Raw genomic sequence first — 17,425 nt, forward strand, 5'->3', positions numbered from 1 at the left:
TTTCAAATATAGTATTGGTCACGTAATTAAAAATGTTAGTGGGAGTCTAAAGTGGGAGACCCCTTCCCCACTTCATACCGGCCTACCCATCTTTGAACTTGACCTTCATGTTTATCTCAACCACACACCTGTAAAGTTTAATGACTACTACTGCTACAGTAGAGCCTAAGGCGAAAAGTCAAAAGGTTAACTCCTCACGTCGTTTCCTAACCACTTTTCCTTGACCACGTAGAAAACGTCATGAGGTCAAGGAAAGATGAGAAGGAGAATTTGTTTATTGATTCGTTTGCAACAATTTATTTCGTATTCCTGTTTTGCTTTCTTACTTATTCGTTACATGTTAGAAGTAAATAAATACATATAAAGTTAAACTAAATAATTGTCACTGTTTTCAAATACATCAACATCCCATTGTTTTATGACTGTATGAAAATAATTATTAAACCAGTGCAAGATAGGCATATGGTTTGTTTTCATGGACGGTCAAATGGTGCGTCACTTTAAAAGCTGCCGCCGCAAGGAATTGTGGGGCGGCATATTCTTTCCTTTGGTAAAGGATGGTCCAGTGTATCATGCTAAAGGAACTAAGAAAGGAATTGAAGCACCTTTCCTTTGCATTTTGAGAATTCTACCAGCTCTTATCTTGACGGCTGCATATATCATTCTCAATGTCAAGTTATGTTGTTGCATGTTGTATGCCACTGGTAGTTAAGTACATTTGAGTTAGTAATCATCTTAAAGTAATAGTTTAACATTTTGGTATATATGCTAATTTCCGCGCTGAGACAATTGATACCACTCTCGTATCAGTCTTCTCAGCAAGAGAGCGAATAAGCGTTGCATATTTCCCAAAGTGTTGAACTATCAGAAGCCTCTGGCTCCGGTTTCGGCAGTGTGACAAGTGCAGAGTGTTTGTCTTTCCTAATGAGGTTAACCCGAAACAAAGAGAACTTTCTGTTTGAGCAGCTCACGGTGCCGGTCATTCGTTGCAATAGGACGCCTCACCTTAATGAGGCACCTGGGTTGGTCGCGGGCACCCAGTCGGTTCCAAATCCCACACACAATCATCTGAGCATCTGTCACATCTCTGAGCTCAACTCAAGCTAAAGTTTTAGGTTCAGTCTGCAGTAGTTTGCTTGTTGACCACGTTGGTGTCAGAGGGGGCCAGAGATGTGGGATGGAAGATCGCTGGCGTAGGTGACAGTGGAGGGTCTGGGAGGCCAGTCGGCGTCATCCAGCAGCTCCAGGGCCAGGTGCATGTAGCACGCCCTCGGGGGCTTGTTTCTCCGACAGAACAACCAGGAGAGGAAGGACGAGCCCCAGCGATCATTGGCCTCCTGGGAACACGTAAAGAATGAAAACACAGTCAGCAATATACATGTCTTTCCATGATCTTTGCTGAATGTGTGAGTGACCATCCTCAGGCATTTTTGACCAAAGCACCCAATGCGTTGTGGAGGAAATATTGGGATTGGTTGACAATTTTAAGTTATTACACTGGTTATTGCATTATTTTCAAGAGCCTATGTTATTCCTTTTTTGTTAAGTTGCAGGAACAAGTTACGGCCCAAAAGACCATTGATTCATGAAATTAATTCTCAACACAAAGACCAAATTAAATTGTAGTAAACTGAAAGATGAGCTATTGAATAACAACATGTAGTATTCAGTGTGATTCGATTACGTTTTTTGATTATTTATACAGTATGTAACAGGTCATCAAAGGAAAAAATGAAGCAAGAAATTTAGAGAGTTAAGAGTTGAATTAAAGTGAAACCAAACAAAACAAAAGTGAAGTCAAAAGCTTCCCAACCTGAGGTGTGTCAGCAGAGAGCGGCTCTGTGGGGCGAGTTGCCCCCAGATTGCATCTGAAAACTAGCCTCCGCAAGATGATGTCAAGGATCAAAATCTACGGGAGATTTCAGTGGTAACTTCAGAATATGCTGATCGTGAAGATTGGGTTATAGCCACAGAGAAATAACTCAAAAAGAAACTTGAAAAATAAATAAATAACATGATCCATTGATTTGGCAGGAGAAAAAAATAAATGCATGCAAGTCACATAATTAAAAGAGCAGATCAATCATAGAGAGCTTGCAGGGTGTGATGTCTCGTACCTCCAGCATGAAAGACACCGCTGCATTGACAATGACAATGATGACCAGTGTAACACGCCAGTCATGGGGAACACACACGATCTGAGTGGAGCAGAGCAGCAGGAAGAGAGCACTGAATACAAAACCACACATCAACGTCATGCACCTTCCCAGCAGTCGGCGTTACACCTTCACTCTTGTTTCAAAACGTTTCTACTGTTCAAATCTACAACCGGGACTTATATTACATCTTTTGGAGCAGGTAGCGCAACAAAAACCAAAAAGGTGAAAAACTAAATTTACCTCCAGGAAGCTGTCGATGGCGGGAACAGGATACAGCATGATGAGGAGGACGAAGGTATACAGACCGATGCAGGACAGCATGAACGGCCCTGATAAAAAACATTTAGTGATGCCAGCTTGAACGGTATTTTCAACTTGCAAGTGTATCACACATAAGTGATTAGTGCCAGTAGAGATTGTATTGTCATACTCATATTGAAGTATGGCTTTAAAACAGGAATGGATGCATAATTAATTAATTAATTTGAAAACTGAATTTAATATGACAGTTTACTTTTCAATCAGCGTTCTATCTAACATAATATCTTAATAATCTTTATTAATTAAAAATACCTCTTCTGTTTGATTTGTAATGCTTTTTAAGCATTGACAATACTACTCCAGCTCAAAATGTGCCTGGCAAATGTATCCTTGTTTCTATGCTGATTATAATCTCTTTCCATATGCATCACTCTGACAATAAATCATTACTACAACACAATCAAATAAGTCTTACAGTTCTTGTAGCTCGGCTGTCTGAAGGGCTTTCCTTTGGAGAAAATTATGGCTACAGCCAAATACTGGAAGGAGGAGACGTAGAAGAGGGTGGTGTTCTCGTAGTTCTTGATGTTTTTGTGGTCGTGGGGGCTCGTTACATTTCGGCTGAGAGAGAGACTGGAGCTGGAAACATTACAGGCACTAAAGGAGGACAGGAAAAGAGTTAATGCAAACTTCTGGAAAGTTCTGCATTCAGAAATTAGGAAAAACAATACTTTTTTTGCTTTCTTTACAACTGTTTGTCTACTTCCCTTATTTAAAATATGTTACTGTATCCAACCATAATTTCCCAGGCAGATACTATATGAATTTATTTATTTTTGCTCATCTTTACCCAATTCTTTTCATTAGCCTCATCTTTACCCAATTCTTTTCATTAGCCAAATTAACCACCCAGACAGTTGGCTTCACTCATTATTTTGTTTTGATTTCTTTCTTTATTGGGGATGTGGGCAGCAATAATAGTTTGGAACCAGCGTGGAGTGTGCAGTGAGGATAATATGTAACCATTTATTTCAAAGCTGGAGAAAAGGCAGAGACAAAAGACTGTTTACAGGATTTACATATATTAACCAACAAGTGAGTGACTGAGTCATCATTTGGCAGGATCTAATTTCAGGTACGTTACTCACTCTGATTGAGGCGTCCATGTCTCATACCAGCTCTGCTGTCGTACCAAGAGGAAAGCCAGGACCTGGAAGACCAGGCAGGTGAGGATCTGGGTCAGAACTGAGCAGAGCAGCCGGCCGGAGATCAGACTGGACGGCGGGCGATGCCACACCAGCTCCTTCCATGCCGGGTTCAGACTCACTGAAGACAGAAGTGACTGCGTGTTAATACTGTGAGTTAAAATAAATCATTGCTACGGTATATATGGGTATGCTATGCGGGAATGTATATGGATGTAGATAGTTGTGTATATGTATAAGCATTTGTCGGTGTAGATGTGCATGTATGTAAAGGTTAGCATTTATACTTGCTACAAGCAAAACTAGTATAATAATTATATTATTATGTCTATTTAAGGATTGTATTGTTGAAAATACAAAAATAAAAAGTTAAAAATTTAAAATTCAACAAAGAATCAATTGCTTTTTATCTAACGCCATCAAATTCAAACATTGATGGAAAGCATTGTTTTCACGCTGCTCACTTGTGAAGGCAATGATGAGAATGATGGCGATGTCAATGAAGAGGAACTGGAAGTCTCCCAAGTTGCTGAGAATCTACAATATCAGGAAATAAACAATCACAGGAATGGATCTACAACCATTCAATCTATAAGACTCACTGAATTCAGCTTTAATGTAAATCTCATTTAAGTATGTACAAGTGTTTGTAACTCAATGGCACAAACCACGCAAGACAATAAATGCAGGACATTCAATAACATGTAAAGAACATTTTGTTTTCCCCCCATCAAATTTAAAACACCAAGGACATGAATAAACACCAATAATTGGGCAACTGGAAACATCAAACATATTACAATCTCAATGAGAAAAAAAAAGAGTTTTTCCCCTTCTTAATTTTCTTTTGAATTGTGTTGAAGGTAAATGAATTCAAGGTGTTTACCGAGTAGAGCAAGGTGACACTGAGGTACTGGATGATGCTGTAGAGAGCCATGAACTTGAACACGCAGAACGATGTTATGAGGGCAGCTCGGCCCTCTCTTATGAAGGCAAGACATTTAGAGATAATCAGACTGAACAGATACAAGTTAAAAGGACAATCCTCATAGTTGCCACCAAAATGTAAAAGTAAAACTGAAAATGTTCATTTAATTCCATCAGAATAAAACATAATGTTCCACTGTCAAAGAAAATATTCTGTGATCTGTAGGATTTCCCCTGAGGAGTGAGTTGCTACCTGATGAGGTTGGGGACACAGGAGATGTTTGAGGTGGTGGAAGTGAAAGGTGAAGCAACGGAGGCCTCTAGCTCAGACAGAGAGATCCCACTGTGAGCTCTCTTCAAAGCCTGAGACAGAGAGAAATTGTACATGGATTCATCACTTTTTATTAAAATATTGCCAATAAGAGTTTCAATGTGACAAAAATGTGACTTTTATTTGTATAATTAGATTTTCAGACTGTTACTACATTTCAGGTGGAAATATTTGTACATTTTGAATACTACTTACTAGTATCATATTAGTAACTTTGACATAAAAGGTTTTACATCAGAAACATTACATTATGTTATGGATATATGTAGGTCTGGATATACCACTTACAACTTTTAAATTGTACAAAAATGTCAACACTCAGACAAAATGTTTCTTAATTGTTGGATAGTTGACGATTTTTTTGTAAAGGAGCCATCCACCACTGCCTTCACACTCATGTGTTACAAAGTGGTACGTCAATTTTTCTGCAGAGCCTAAGAGCCAATTAGACACATGCATGTGAACTGGTGTACAACGGTGTCATCAGTCTTGCAAGCGATGGGATGAAGTATATTGAGAAGTTACGATTTGTGCATATTGAATCAAAATAAGTCCATACTTACCCCACAGTCATTTGCTCCATCACCACACATCCCAACAGTGTAGCTGGGGATTGGAGTGGGTGAAAGTTGTACATTTTCCAGTGGTAATGAATTTACAATCACATGATCATCAACAGATTACAACTGAAGCCACAAACAAATGAGAGACTCACTTAATGCTCTGCAACACTTCCACCAGCTGAGTTTTCTGGTCTGGAGCCATGCGGGCAAACACAGTGGCTCTGAGCACGAGCTGCAGCGCCCCCAGGTGGAGAGACAAATAATTACAACAGAATCCAAACGACATGATACCAGTGCTGTAAGACAGAAACGAAAACTGCTCTACCTAATACCAAATCTGAACATGTGTATGTCTGAAGATGAACCTTTACCTTTTGGACGAGCTGAGGAAAGTACTCAGTGATGACAGCGAAGGCTCTGCCAGTTACAGCAAAGTGATAGCTTGGTTCCTGCTGAGTAACTCTCTTGTCATATACCCCGTGCTCGAGGTTTATCTCCACAGTCTGAAGGAGAAACAATGAGTCAGTATCACGAGAACACCAGAAAACTACCAAACTGTTTTATCTTGCATGACTGTGTAAGGTTTAATGGGAGTGTAATGCATGTACAGGCTCTGCAATAATGAACGACACAAAGCATTTTCAGTAGTTTCACCAAACTCTGCAGTGTTTATTCCTTTAATTGAACTCGTTCAAATATTTTAGAACATTTCCACTTGAGGCCCAAATAATTATGCAGGTCTCAGACTGCAGTTCATATCCATGTTTATCCCAAATTTCATTACTTCACTTAATTTGATCCTGTTAGACATGTGTGTTCAATTGTCATAATAAGCATATGAATTATTGTGTTCTGTGAGGCCATAGTGACCTTTGTTTACCAAAATCTAATAATTCATCCTTGAGTGCAAGAGGACAAATTTGAAGCAATTCCCTCCAGGCGTTCCGGAGATATCGCATTCACAAGAATTGATAACGCAGAGTTGGCTGTCGACGGGTCAGGGCATGAAAACAAAAGCCTATCATGATAAGCTCAAATTGTTTTTGGAGCAGTTTTGACTTTCCCAGGCTAACAAAGATAGATCACAACAAAGAGTATCTCCAATGAAGAAGCTATCTATTGTGTTATTTTGTGTTTTTATATGTTGATTTGATTCATTACTTAGAGGCTTTTTGTCTCACCTGATTGCCATTGTTGGTCTGAGCTGGGTTTTCAGTGTAATTCCATGTGATTCTAGCAGGGTGGAAATCCTTAGGAGGCACGGCATCCGCAATTATGACCTTCTCATGTGCACGAACCATCCCACAGTCTCGAGCCACAGATATCGCCGTCAACATGTTGTCACCTAACAGAGGATAAAAGAGAGAAAAGGGGGGAAATAAGATACTGAATTTGAATTTCAGAATTATCTCCTTTACATATCAGCTGTCAATGCAATGATGACAAAACATTAAAAAAAGTTTAATTAGTGAATAAAATCTCGAAACTGATTTACCTGTGACCATCAAAGTGCGGATGTTAGCTTGCCGTAATTCAAGTAAAACCCCAGCAGTCTCCTCTTTTATTTTGTTCTGCATGATGATCAAACCAAGGAACTCCATGTTGGTTTCTATCAGGTTCCTAAAAGCAACAAATATCATAAACAATAAATCATAGACACTATGTATTCACTAATATCGTACAAAATGCATGTTTCAAGTCACTTTATAGAATCTGAGAACAATTACTTATATGTCCTGCCTTTCTGCTTAAATATGTCCTACATTTAGCGGAATGATTTAAAACATCCACAAGCAGAAATGATCTTTGTTGCTTTTAATAAATTGGTGACATGGACTTGCTATCTAGCAATACAACCAAACAACAAAATACAGTTGACATGGTTGAGGTTTGTGGGAAAACTGACGCTTTTAATGCTTCTTCTCACGTTTTAGTACAAGCAGCACTGTAAATATTTGGACATTATGTCATTTGATCTATGTTTGACCAGTTATCCAACAAATCCTCCAGATATCAGAACGGGAAACACAAGCTATTTCAGCGAAGGCTAACTTATAACAGTTCCTGATTTGAGGTCTCTGTCAGTAGCTGTGTGCACAATGTTATCTGTGGAGGGAGGAGTACCTGCTGAGGCTCTGGACTTTGTGCCAGGAGAGTTTTGACTCCAACTGTCGATGTGCCAGGGCAATAACCCTGAAACCTTGCCTTGTGTAAGTCTCCAGAGTCTCTGTGAAGCTCTGTGGGACTGAAGAGAGTGACAGAGCCATGTCAGTCTGGCCTTTGTTAGTCGAGTGCAGTATGTGGAAGAGAAATAGAGGCCTTAATCAAAGACACTACTTTGTATTATTTATTGTATTATTTATTGTTGATTACTTTGTGTATCCTCAGTGATGACAAATAAAGGGAGGAAATATCCACCCAAACCTTTAACATAGAGGGGTAGGGTCAAACCTGTGTGCGGTTTGCAGAGGCTGGCCACAACCTCCGGTGCTCCTTTCAAGTAAGCATTCATGTGTTTTTCACCGAGCCTCCTGATCACCACACTCATCCTCTGCAGGGTCGAGGAGAAGGGGAACTGACGCACAATACCAATCTCACAGGACTGAGGAGAAAAAGACACACTGTATACATGATCGGTGCAAAAACAACAACTTCAAATCAGTTTTTATTTCCCAGTCAGTGTAAAAGGAATGACCGAGTGTTAGATAAGAAGACCATTCTCTCATGTCTGTATGTTAAATATGGAGCAACAGCAAAGAGATTGTTAGCTTAGCTTAGCTTAGCATAAAAAGAAAGAAAGAAAGAAAAGAAACATGCACTGTGAGGTGCCCGGGGAGCAGTTAAGGGTTCAGTGTCTTGCTCAGGGACACTTCGACATGTGAGCTAAGGCTTGAAACAAGGGGAAACAGCTAGCCTGGCTCTGTCGAACCATCTTTCAACTAGCGCCTGGAGTCACGTCATCACTGTGAGGTTGCCACAACAGCAAGGCACTGCCCCTTCCCTTAAAACCAAAATATACAGGTTTGTTTACGCTTACAGATTGACCGAACATGACATAACGTGTTAATTAGTGAGTCCCTGTTTCCAGTCTTTATGTTATGCTAAGCTAACCAGCTGCTGGCAGTAGGTTCATATGTAACATAAAAACACGAGTATCAATCATTTCATCTAACTCTCTGCAAGAAAACGAATAAGGGTATTTTCCAAAATGTCAAAGTATTTGCTGTAAAAATAAAAAATAAAAGACAACTTACTGAGGGGAAAAACAAGGATTTGATAATGTTATAATTTGGGGTCAGGCAACTATAACTATATTATTATCACAGCTATAGAAAAATATACTGATCACAAAATAATGATATGGAGTGTTACTGTACCATGTTGTGAGTTGTTGGATTGTTCTGGTTGGCTTCAGGGACGGAGGGCTTTGGAGGTCGCACCACTGTGGGCATTATGGGGTTGTGGAGTGCAGTCTCTTCCTCTGTGGGCTCCTCTAGGATCTAACAAAAAGAAACAAAAATTAGATCATATGATATCTTAATAAGCTGTTGAGCTTGTAGACTCCTTTAGGGTTAGTCTAACCTTAGTCCATGCTTCCTCTTGAAAGGAGGAGGCATTTTCTGCTGTTCATGCGGAAGTATCCATGATACCAGACTGTAAACACTTTAGCCAAGAAGAGCTTTCTCTGCCAATGCGATGCGTGTGGTGCTACTTAATTCACGTACAGACCAGTATCCCAGCTAGTTGTGGTGCCAGTAACTGAGCGCGTTATGTGTAAACATTGACAATCTTTGCTTACCCAGCCTGTAGCGCTGAACATCTTGAGGTCTAAAGGGTCTCCGGAGAGCTCGCCCTCAATCTTTGTCAGAGAGTGGCAGGTAGCCATGCAGGCCACAAATACAGTGTTAACCAGACTTTCTTTCGCTGCATCAGCCTCTGGGGGAGAAAATCTGGAAGAGGAAGGTAGGAGAGAAGAATAATACTGTATCAAGTGGCTGATGCTGAATCTAATTAAAAGGTAATATAAAAACTAAGAAACGTCCTGTGAGAAATAGTAATAATTCCACACAAAAACATAGCGCTCAAAGTAAAACTAAACAACAGTTTTGTTTTAGGCCTCGGGGAATGTTTCTTTCTCCAATGTACTAGGAAGGTAGGTTGACTAAAGCAGGCACAATTATTTATTGTGTAAACTGAACAATCAACTGAGAAACTGTTTATAGATAAAATAGCCAAACAGGAATATACATCTTTTGGTGAATCTAGCAAATTAAATACCTGACAAATCATCACATTCCCACAAAAATCATATAAAAAAACAATACGACGGTTTTAACGTTATGCAGAAATCTCTTGATCCCTTTATATTGTCTCACAGTACATATTGTCACATTGTCATATTGGTTTTCGGTTACTCTTGTGGTTAAACTCATACAGATGTTTTTGCGAAAAGACAAGTAATGCAAGAGACTATCTTTCACCTGCCACCTTCAGCTGTCTGGACACCCCACAGGTCCAAACCATCCTCTGTCAGAGTACCAGTCTGAAGGAAAACATAGACATTTAATACACAAATAGTATTAATCACGCATCAATGTAGCAAATCAATGCTAATAAGCCTCAATTCTCAGAGGTATAGAAATTGATTTTGTTTTATGTTTAAATCATAAAAGTAAAATTATAAAATTAACTTTCTTAATCTCTTTTCTCAATGTACAAGATATATAGAAATATAACATATGAATAAAAACAACTGTGAGCTTCTTAAAATAAACTGGCTGACTGTCACACTTGGCTGTTTGTTAAGGATGGACTGTTGTGGTTCTATCCAAAAAGTAAAAAAAAAAAACTTTATTTTTTCAGTATATGAATGAATCTGATTGATCAAATTAATTTCTCAAACGGTGAAGATGCTGAAGAATGACAAAGCCCAAGCTGACAATTTGCTTGTTTAATGTGACCAACATTGCAAAACTAAAAGACATACATTCACATTTCACTTAAAAAGTGACTAATCGGTTGCCAGAATTAATAATGGTCTCAGCTCTACTTTGATGGTTCCTTTTCCACCAACAGTATAAAAAGTATCTCCATGGCCAATGTGATATAGTGAAAGGAATGTTTCAAGCAATAGAACGTTTATTTTTAGATATTTCAAAGTCACATTATAGATTAAGATGCTTTCCAACGAAATCAATAATCATTAACATAATTTAAAAGTGTTATGGTTGGTGTTGTGGCCAAATTGAATCAATGTACAACTACATCCCTGCCTCAAGACATCATGATTCATCTAAATTTGTGATTGTGACGGTCGTAAAACCATGAAGTCATCCTCCTTGTACTTGTACTTGAACTGGAAGTGGGTTTGGATGCCTCGTAACTAATTTTTATGCATTCTAAGTCAGGACTTTCTTCAGTCTAAAATAAGCAATCGTAGATAGCAACATAGGGTGGTTAAGACTACCTTGTCAAAGCAAACCAGGTTCAGTTGACCACACATGTTGATCCTCTGAGGACTGATACAAAAGATGCCGACGCGCTTCAGACGACGCTGCGCGTACACGATACCAGCTGTCATGGCTGCCGGTAAAGCGGGGGGCACGGTGATGGTGATGATGTCCAGAGACTCAATGATGATGGTTTTAGCTGGAACCTGGATGAGATCGATGAGGAGCCATCAATAACTGACAAAGAAGGATTTCTATAGGATGATAGGAGCCTAAAGTCTCTTTGAGATACAGCATCCTAAATGAAACATTACAATGTGAGCAATGTACCAGAAGAATAGGTTACCTTGTTCATGATACTGAGGATGATGGTGTAGACGAAGCCGATGCCCGCCACCCCCACCAGACACAACAAGAAAAGGTAAGCATCGTGGTACAGCTTGAAGTCTGTGGGTTTAGGGTGGAGGATGGAGCGCACAAGTTGGCCTTTCTCTGTACTGAAGCCTGTGGCAACACATAAGGGATGACATTTGATTATTTTCATCTTCTTGCAATTACTTGCAGAGGCTGAATATGTCAATCCTGAGGGCATTCAGTCTACAGCGGAAGCCAAATTATCTAAGCTGTTTTCATAATGAAGTCTATAAGCTGTTATTCCCACTCTGTTTTTCCCCTCTGTTTCACCTGTTCTGACTACAACAGCCTCCACCAGCTCTCCAGCGTAGAAGCGCGTCTGGATGACGTGGGTACCACAGAACAGGGTGTGTCTTTTATGCTCCTCCATATTGAAGCTACTGGCCGCCTCCTCGCCTGAGCTGGGCAGACTTGTCTTGGTAACCGGCACGCTCTCTCCTGAAGATGGACAGAGGATTAAAATCAAATAAAACCCCTTAAAACAAAACAGAAGCTGCAGAGCTGTGCGCACTTAAAATAATGAATAAACAAAAATATTTCACCAAACCAAGAAAGTTGCCATGGAATGTGACAAAATACATTTTTGGTTCACTTGCATGAATTCAAAGTTTGGGTTTAATTGAAAGAACGAATGCTCTATTAAAATAACCAGTATGTTCTGTGTGGATGGCTTACATTTGGATGGCACAGAGGGATAGACCACGATAGATTTAAAAACATAGTTACCTTTGTTGTATTATTACTTGTGACAGACATTCATATTAGTTCAGGTAGCTAAAGTTGTAGGTCTCAAGACCACATTTATTGGTCTTTCCTGGTCTTGTCTTGGAATCTACCGCATCTTTAATTGGTTTTGCCTCAAGGACTCTGGACTCTATTTCAAGAACACAACAGTGCAGATGTCACTAAATTGCCTGGGAATTTTCAGATTTATTTGTTAACTGTGATTGCTCATTGACAGCAAAGGAAAATGTCCACACATTTAATTCACCTCTGCAATGCTTTTTGATTATTTCATCAAGATATTTCTCATGTACAGTATGTATGGCAATAAAGAGGTAAATGTAAAGGAATCTTCACTTTTCTGTGGGAATGTGAATCTTTCAGATCAATTTAAGAAGTACCTCTGGTTTGCATGTTGCACATGTTATTGTAACTGTGTCAGTTTGGGACTCGCCCTGCCTTGGGCTTAACCCCTCAACGTCTTGGTCTTGTCTCGTGACTTATGTCTCGGTTTAGGTGGTCTTGACTACAACATTCTTAGTAGTAGCAGTGGAAGGACTAAAACACATCAGCTGGTTGCATTTGTAGTACCAATAGTACAAGCTGAGCACCATAATCTTTCAAGAATAGTGGTAAATCACTTTTGTGAAGACCAGTTATCTCTTGTGTGGCTAAATAATTAAACAAAACAAAAATAACATAGTTAAGATGAACTTTGGAAATAGTTGTTTGACAAAAAAATCTTAACTCAAAGTCCATTTGCTAGCTTTTCCCAGGACGTTCAACAGGAAAACTCCATGAGAACTGAGTAAGCTCCGTCTGCTGATGAAGACCATGAGATGCTGTGATAAGCTCCGGGAAAAGCTATCAAGTACACGTTGGGTTAAGATTTTGTGTGTGATAGTATAAGTATAAGGATATACGACCTGTCAACATGCTTTCATTTACAATGCAGGTCCCATGTACGAGCACAGCGTCGCAGGGCATGACCATCCCATTCGTTGGAATAATGATGACATCACCAGGCACAAGATCTGTTGACATGGCCTGTTCAATATCTAGGAACAACATTAAGACAGTGAGTAGGGGAAATCAGACAGTCTCTCTGCTGGGAATCATGACTAGCTACTAGAGATCAATAATGTGATGAATGTATTACAAAACAGAAAAATAATCTGACTTAAATACAATACTACATCAAATGTAAACACTATCACACCTTCAAAACATTAAGACATCAACATGATTCATTCCTGAATGATTGACAGTTTTGTTTTCACTAATAGCCAGAAAGTAAAACATGCCTTTACTTCCTCTGCACACTGACACACGGACCACGCTGTGTGCAGCCACCATGTCATGCAGCATCACATATTGCTGGAATAAGAGACACAGTATCACAGAAGACTCATGGAGACCCACAAGATGCTGAATACAGACTTCTCTGCACAAGATTATGAAGGACATGTCCTACAAAAACTGCTGTCCTGTATGACTCGCCTTTTTAATGGTGTACAGTGAGGTAGCTATTGAAATCATAGACATAAAAACTATGGCTGTAGCATAATAGTAGTAGTCCTCAGCACTCCAAAGGATGACACTGAAGAGCTGGAAAATATAGAAGGGGTTCAAGACCTGATGGAGGAAGAGAAAGAATCATGTAAAAGAGTAGCATTGGTGGTGTTACTATGCTAAAAACTAAAAGTGTCAGATGTGATATTAGAGCTCTGAACTCACTTCCTTTATGAGGAGCTTGAATAGAGATGGCACTCTTACAGCAATCTCATTCTCCCCAAAAAATGACCTCCTAATAGAAGAAAAAAGTTTTTAGCATGGTCACATGCCTTTGGGGCAGTTTATATGTGGATGCTTGCTCTATGGTTAATAAGAAAAGTAGTATATGAGATGAGAGAACAAACTGTCGGTAAATATCCAATCTGTGTGTACCTGTAGTCCTGCAATGTTTTAGAAAGTCCAGGGCTGTGGTCAGAGTGGATGCTTGCACAGCTCACCTTTACATCCTCCAAGCCTCTAGAAGAGTCACACACATTCATTTCTACTGAGCAACAGACAACACACAAAGTATGCATACTGTACCAACTATTCAATATCAGACATTGAGTTTATTTAGCAAAGATATAATAAACCATTTCCAAATACAAGCACATTGTTTTTCATCTGGACTCTTACTTGTACAATTCAAAGTTCTGTATCACATCATTCCAGTAGTATTTAGTACTGTGGTGGGTGAAGGAGTGGATCTAAGAGGGGGAAAGAGATAGTCAGATATTGACTGTGTCAGAACTTTACAGACATACTTCAAAACCAGCCAATTAGTGTTCGGGACACAAAATGCCCCTTAAATGCACGTCTTTATAAAAAAATAATTTATAATTTTTTTGATAAATAATTCCTGAACATAATTCTGGAATTAGCATCAGATGAGGAACAAATAATGAAGAGCAAAAAAGACTCGACTGAGGCACCTGAAAAAGTTGTCTAAATGCCCCATGATGCTCCTCGCGCACAGCGCTGATGCCGTGGTCTTTGTCTCCGTTAGGCAGTTGTGCCGTGGACTGCAGATCCAAGCAGTCAAAGGGTCTCTTCCCTGGAGCCGACATCACATGTACTTTGGCTCGAAACCACTGCTTGAACTCATCCTGTTTAGTAATATAAACAATTTCATTTTTCCTTGGCTGTTAGACCACACAGAATTTATAATTTGGCGCGTAATTCGCCGTGTGTGTCAAAGAATGTAACACGTGTCAGAAGGATTTATGAGCAAAGTGGATTCAGCCACATATAAAGTATATGTATATAGTAAATACTTTTTCTTGTTTGTTTCTTTGTAATAGCCTCATTTTAAAATGCTGAATTTACTTAAATGACTTTCCTTGTTTGAAGACAACTTGCAAAAATATTATGTGGAAAAAGAAAAGAAATTCTGTCGTTTTCCTACCGTGGTCCTGAGCAGCAGTGTGTGTGCGTCCCTCAGCGAGGTGTGTGTGCAGGTGCCCTTAACACCCCACTCAGGCAGCCAGTAGAGCAGGAGCAGCAGGAGACCGCCGGAGCACACAGCACCCACACCCACCAGGACCCTCTTCCACAGACAGGGCTGGTAACCCCACACCTCCTGCACGGCCAAACACGGATGTTATCACACTGAGGGCTGGGACGACTATACTGCTCTTTAGCTTGTGAAGTGGGACATTTAAATACAATCCTAAAACAAAGCCGATACTTTTCTACTTATTGACAACAAACCCCATGGAAGACCAAACCCAACAGTGGCCCTGTTTCTATTTAATTGGCAAGCGGATTTTAAGGGAACTTTTTCAATGTTGAAAAAACAACATATGTCGCGATAAACTGGGCTACAGAAGTTGGCGCTATAAACTCGGCATGGCTGTAACCTGCCGGGGAAAAGTTGGAGATGTAGAGGTTGCAAACCAGTTTTCGCTACGTTAGAATTTGTTCGCCAAAGGTGTTTCCATGATCCATGCAAGTCTTTTTTGACAAAGGAAACACTTCAAGCAAGTGTAAAACTTTTTCCCACATTTACATTTCAATAGAGCTTTTCTGATGCAATACTTTAAAAAGTGTGACAGTAAGCCAGCATGCGCATTACCAGGGAGCAGTTAAATTGAATTCAGACTCTATTCATTTCATTATTTACATCTGCGCTTCTCCTACTGGAACATGTCTTCTATGAAATAGGGCAATATTATTCTATTAAAAATAGCTTATTTATTTTTCTTTAACAGCTGGGCACTGTATTTATCAGCTGACATTAGTCATACAGGAGTAAACACTTCATTTGTCGGGGACTATTTTCAGTAATACACATTTGGTGCTTCAGGAATATTTACAGTAACAGGACATTGTATGTGGGCTTGAATTTATAAAATGATGTGCATTGTAATGAAGGAACAAGTTGTCCAGTGCAAGTGCGGCTAAATGATGTCTTGTTATTTTTATCAGCTATTTCAGGCTGATTAAAACAATAATTACTCCTTCCTTTTTCTTTAAAGTTGACACATGCTGATGGCCATCTTGTCTTATTAATGACACTGCAGCTGCCATAAATGAGATAAAACAAATCCAGTGGTGTTTTTAGTGTTTATCCGATCTCCTGCTGAAACTCTGGTGGTAAGAGGAATTGTTTATTCCATTTGAGGAAATACACATGATACTCTCATGTCTGTATGTTAATTATATGGCTAAAGCCAACAGCTGGTTAGCTTGCTTAGCATAAATACTGGTAACAGCCAGCTTGGCTTTGCTCTGCTCTGTCTGAAGGTAAAACTCTGCCTACAACAAATAAGTGAATTTTAGAGCACCTGATTGGTGGATTTTATTAACTTGGAACAGAGTAAAGATAGCTGTTTCCCCCTCTATTTCTCCAAATTACTTTGTGTGATTTCTGTGGCTGTCAATTCAAATCAAATGCTACGTTAATTTGAATCCATACTGATAAACAAATGACTTATATCCTTTAAAAGGCAAAATGCTACAAATCCCTAATTTGTATCACTTGTGATTGACATCCTCCATTTCCCTCCAAGCAGGTCATAATGATTGTATTCAGCACACCAACTGAAAATCACACACCAATCGGTTCTTTTACGATATAAAAATGTTTAATGATTCAATCGATAAGACAGTGTTGACAGGTAAAGCATTATTAAAATGAGAAGTGATATTTACCATCTCATCCTCCAGACCCTGGTTTATAATCATCACCTCTCTCGTCTTCATTGTCAGAAGTGCAACAACTGCAAAGAAAAGGAAATACTTTATTTCCTTTATTTCCAACAGTTGCTTTACTCGCTGGAGCTTTCTTATCATAGAAGTTTTCAATTCTGTGAGGTCAGCTAAGACTTTGCAACTTTAATCTCGGTCAAGGGCATAAAAAGTTTCAGTTTTATGACTTGAAGCAAAAAGAAACCCAAACAGGGAAAGGAAGTGAGTGATTAATTCACTACATAAAGCATTAAAAGACAATTTTTCATATCTACTTGGTAACTAAAGAGCCATCTAAAGGAGCTATCTCTTTCAGTTTCTAGTAACAACCTGACTGAACCTTAAACAGACACCATATTCAAAGCTTATCGGCTCCCTTTATTGTGGTTTTCTTGTATTGTTTATCAAGCATTAGCTGAGATGTAGATTGAAGTACAGCCTCATTTTGGCTGCATTGTGCTAAGTCCTTTAACACGTCTGATATGTAGGACTTTAAACTGAGCCTCACAACACACTAACCCGTCAACTTGTGTGTTGAGCAATGACGCAGTGCAGCAGAGGCTGCAATTCATGAAAACCTTTGCATCATTCACATGTTTATGTCCAATAACAGTCAGTAACCCGCAGTAAAGTTTGGTCTATTGGACCG

The 17,425-nt window shown here is 39.3% G+C and overlaps 1 protein-coding gene across 1 annotated transcript; it reads right to left on the minus strand.

Annotated features, from left to right (window-relative positions):
- Positions 1-1,154: 1,154 nt before the first annotated feature.
- Positions 1,155-16,791, minus strand: LOC306737137 (polyamine-transporting ATPase 13A3-like; the record flags this gene model as incomplete). Its single annotated transcript, XM_079218838.1, has 31 exons — positions 1,155-1,337; positions 1,814-1,909; positions 2,118-2,198; positions 2,400-2,488; positions 2,896-3,077; positions 3,569-3,746; positions 4,090-4,162; positions 4,512-4,608; positions 4,806-4,915; positions 5,447-5,489; positions 5,599-5,678; positions 5,818-5,949; positions 6,628-6,791; positions 6,942-7,066; positions 7,571-7,691; positions 7,898-8,048; positions 8,824-8,946; positions 9,246-9,396; positions 9,928-9,989; positions 10,914-11,102; positions 11,243-11,400; positions 11,581-11,745; positions 12,957-13,091; positions 13,344-13,410; positions 13,534-13,668; positions 13,771-13,840; positions 13,981-14,064; positions 14,224-14,294; positions 14,520-14,693; positions 14,993-15,166; positions 16,741-16,791. 31 exons carry the CDS (start codon positions 16,789-16,791, stop codon positions 1,155-1,157), a joined length of 3,714 nt encoding a protein of 1,237 aa, XP_079074964.1.
- Between the last annotated feature and the right edge of the window lie 634 nt (positions 16,792-17,425).

The sequence above is a fragment of the Taurulus bubalis genome (genome assembly GCF_910589615.1).
Source record: "Taurulus bubalis genome assembly, chromosome: 1".
Taxonomy (NCBI): Eukaryota; Metazoa; Chordata; class Actinopteri; order Perciformes; family Cottidae; genus Taurulus; species Taurulus bubalis.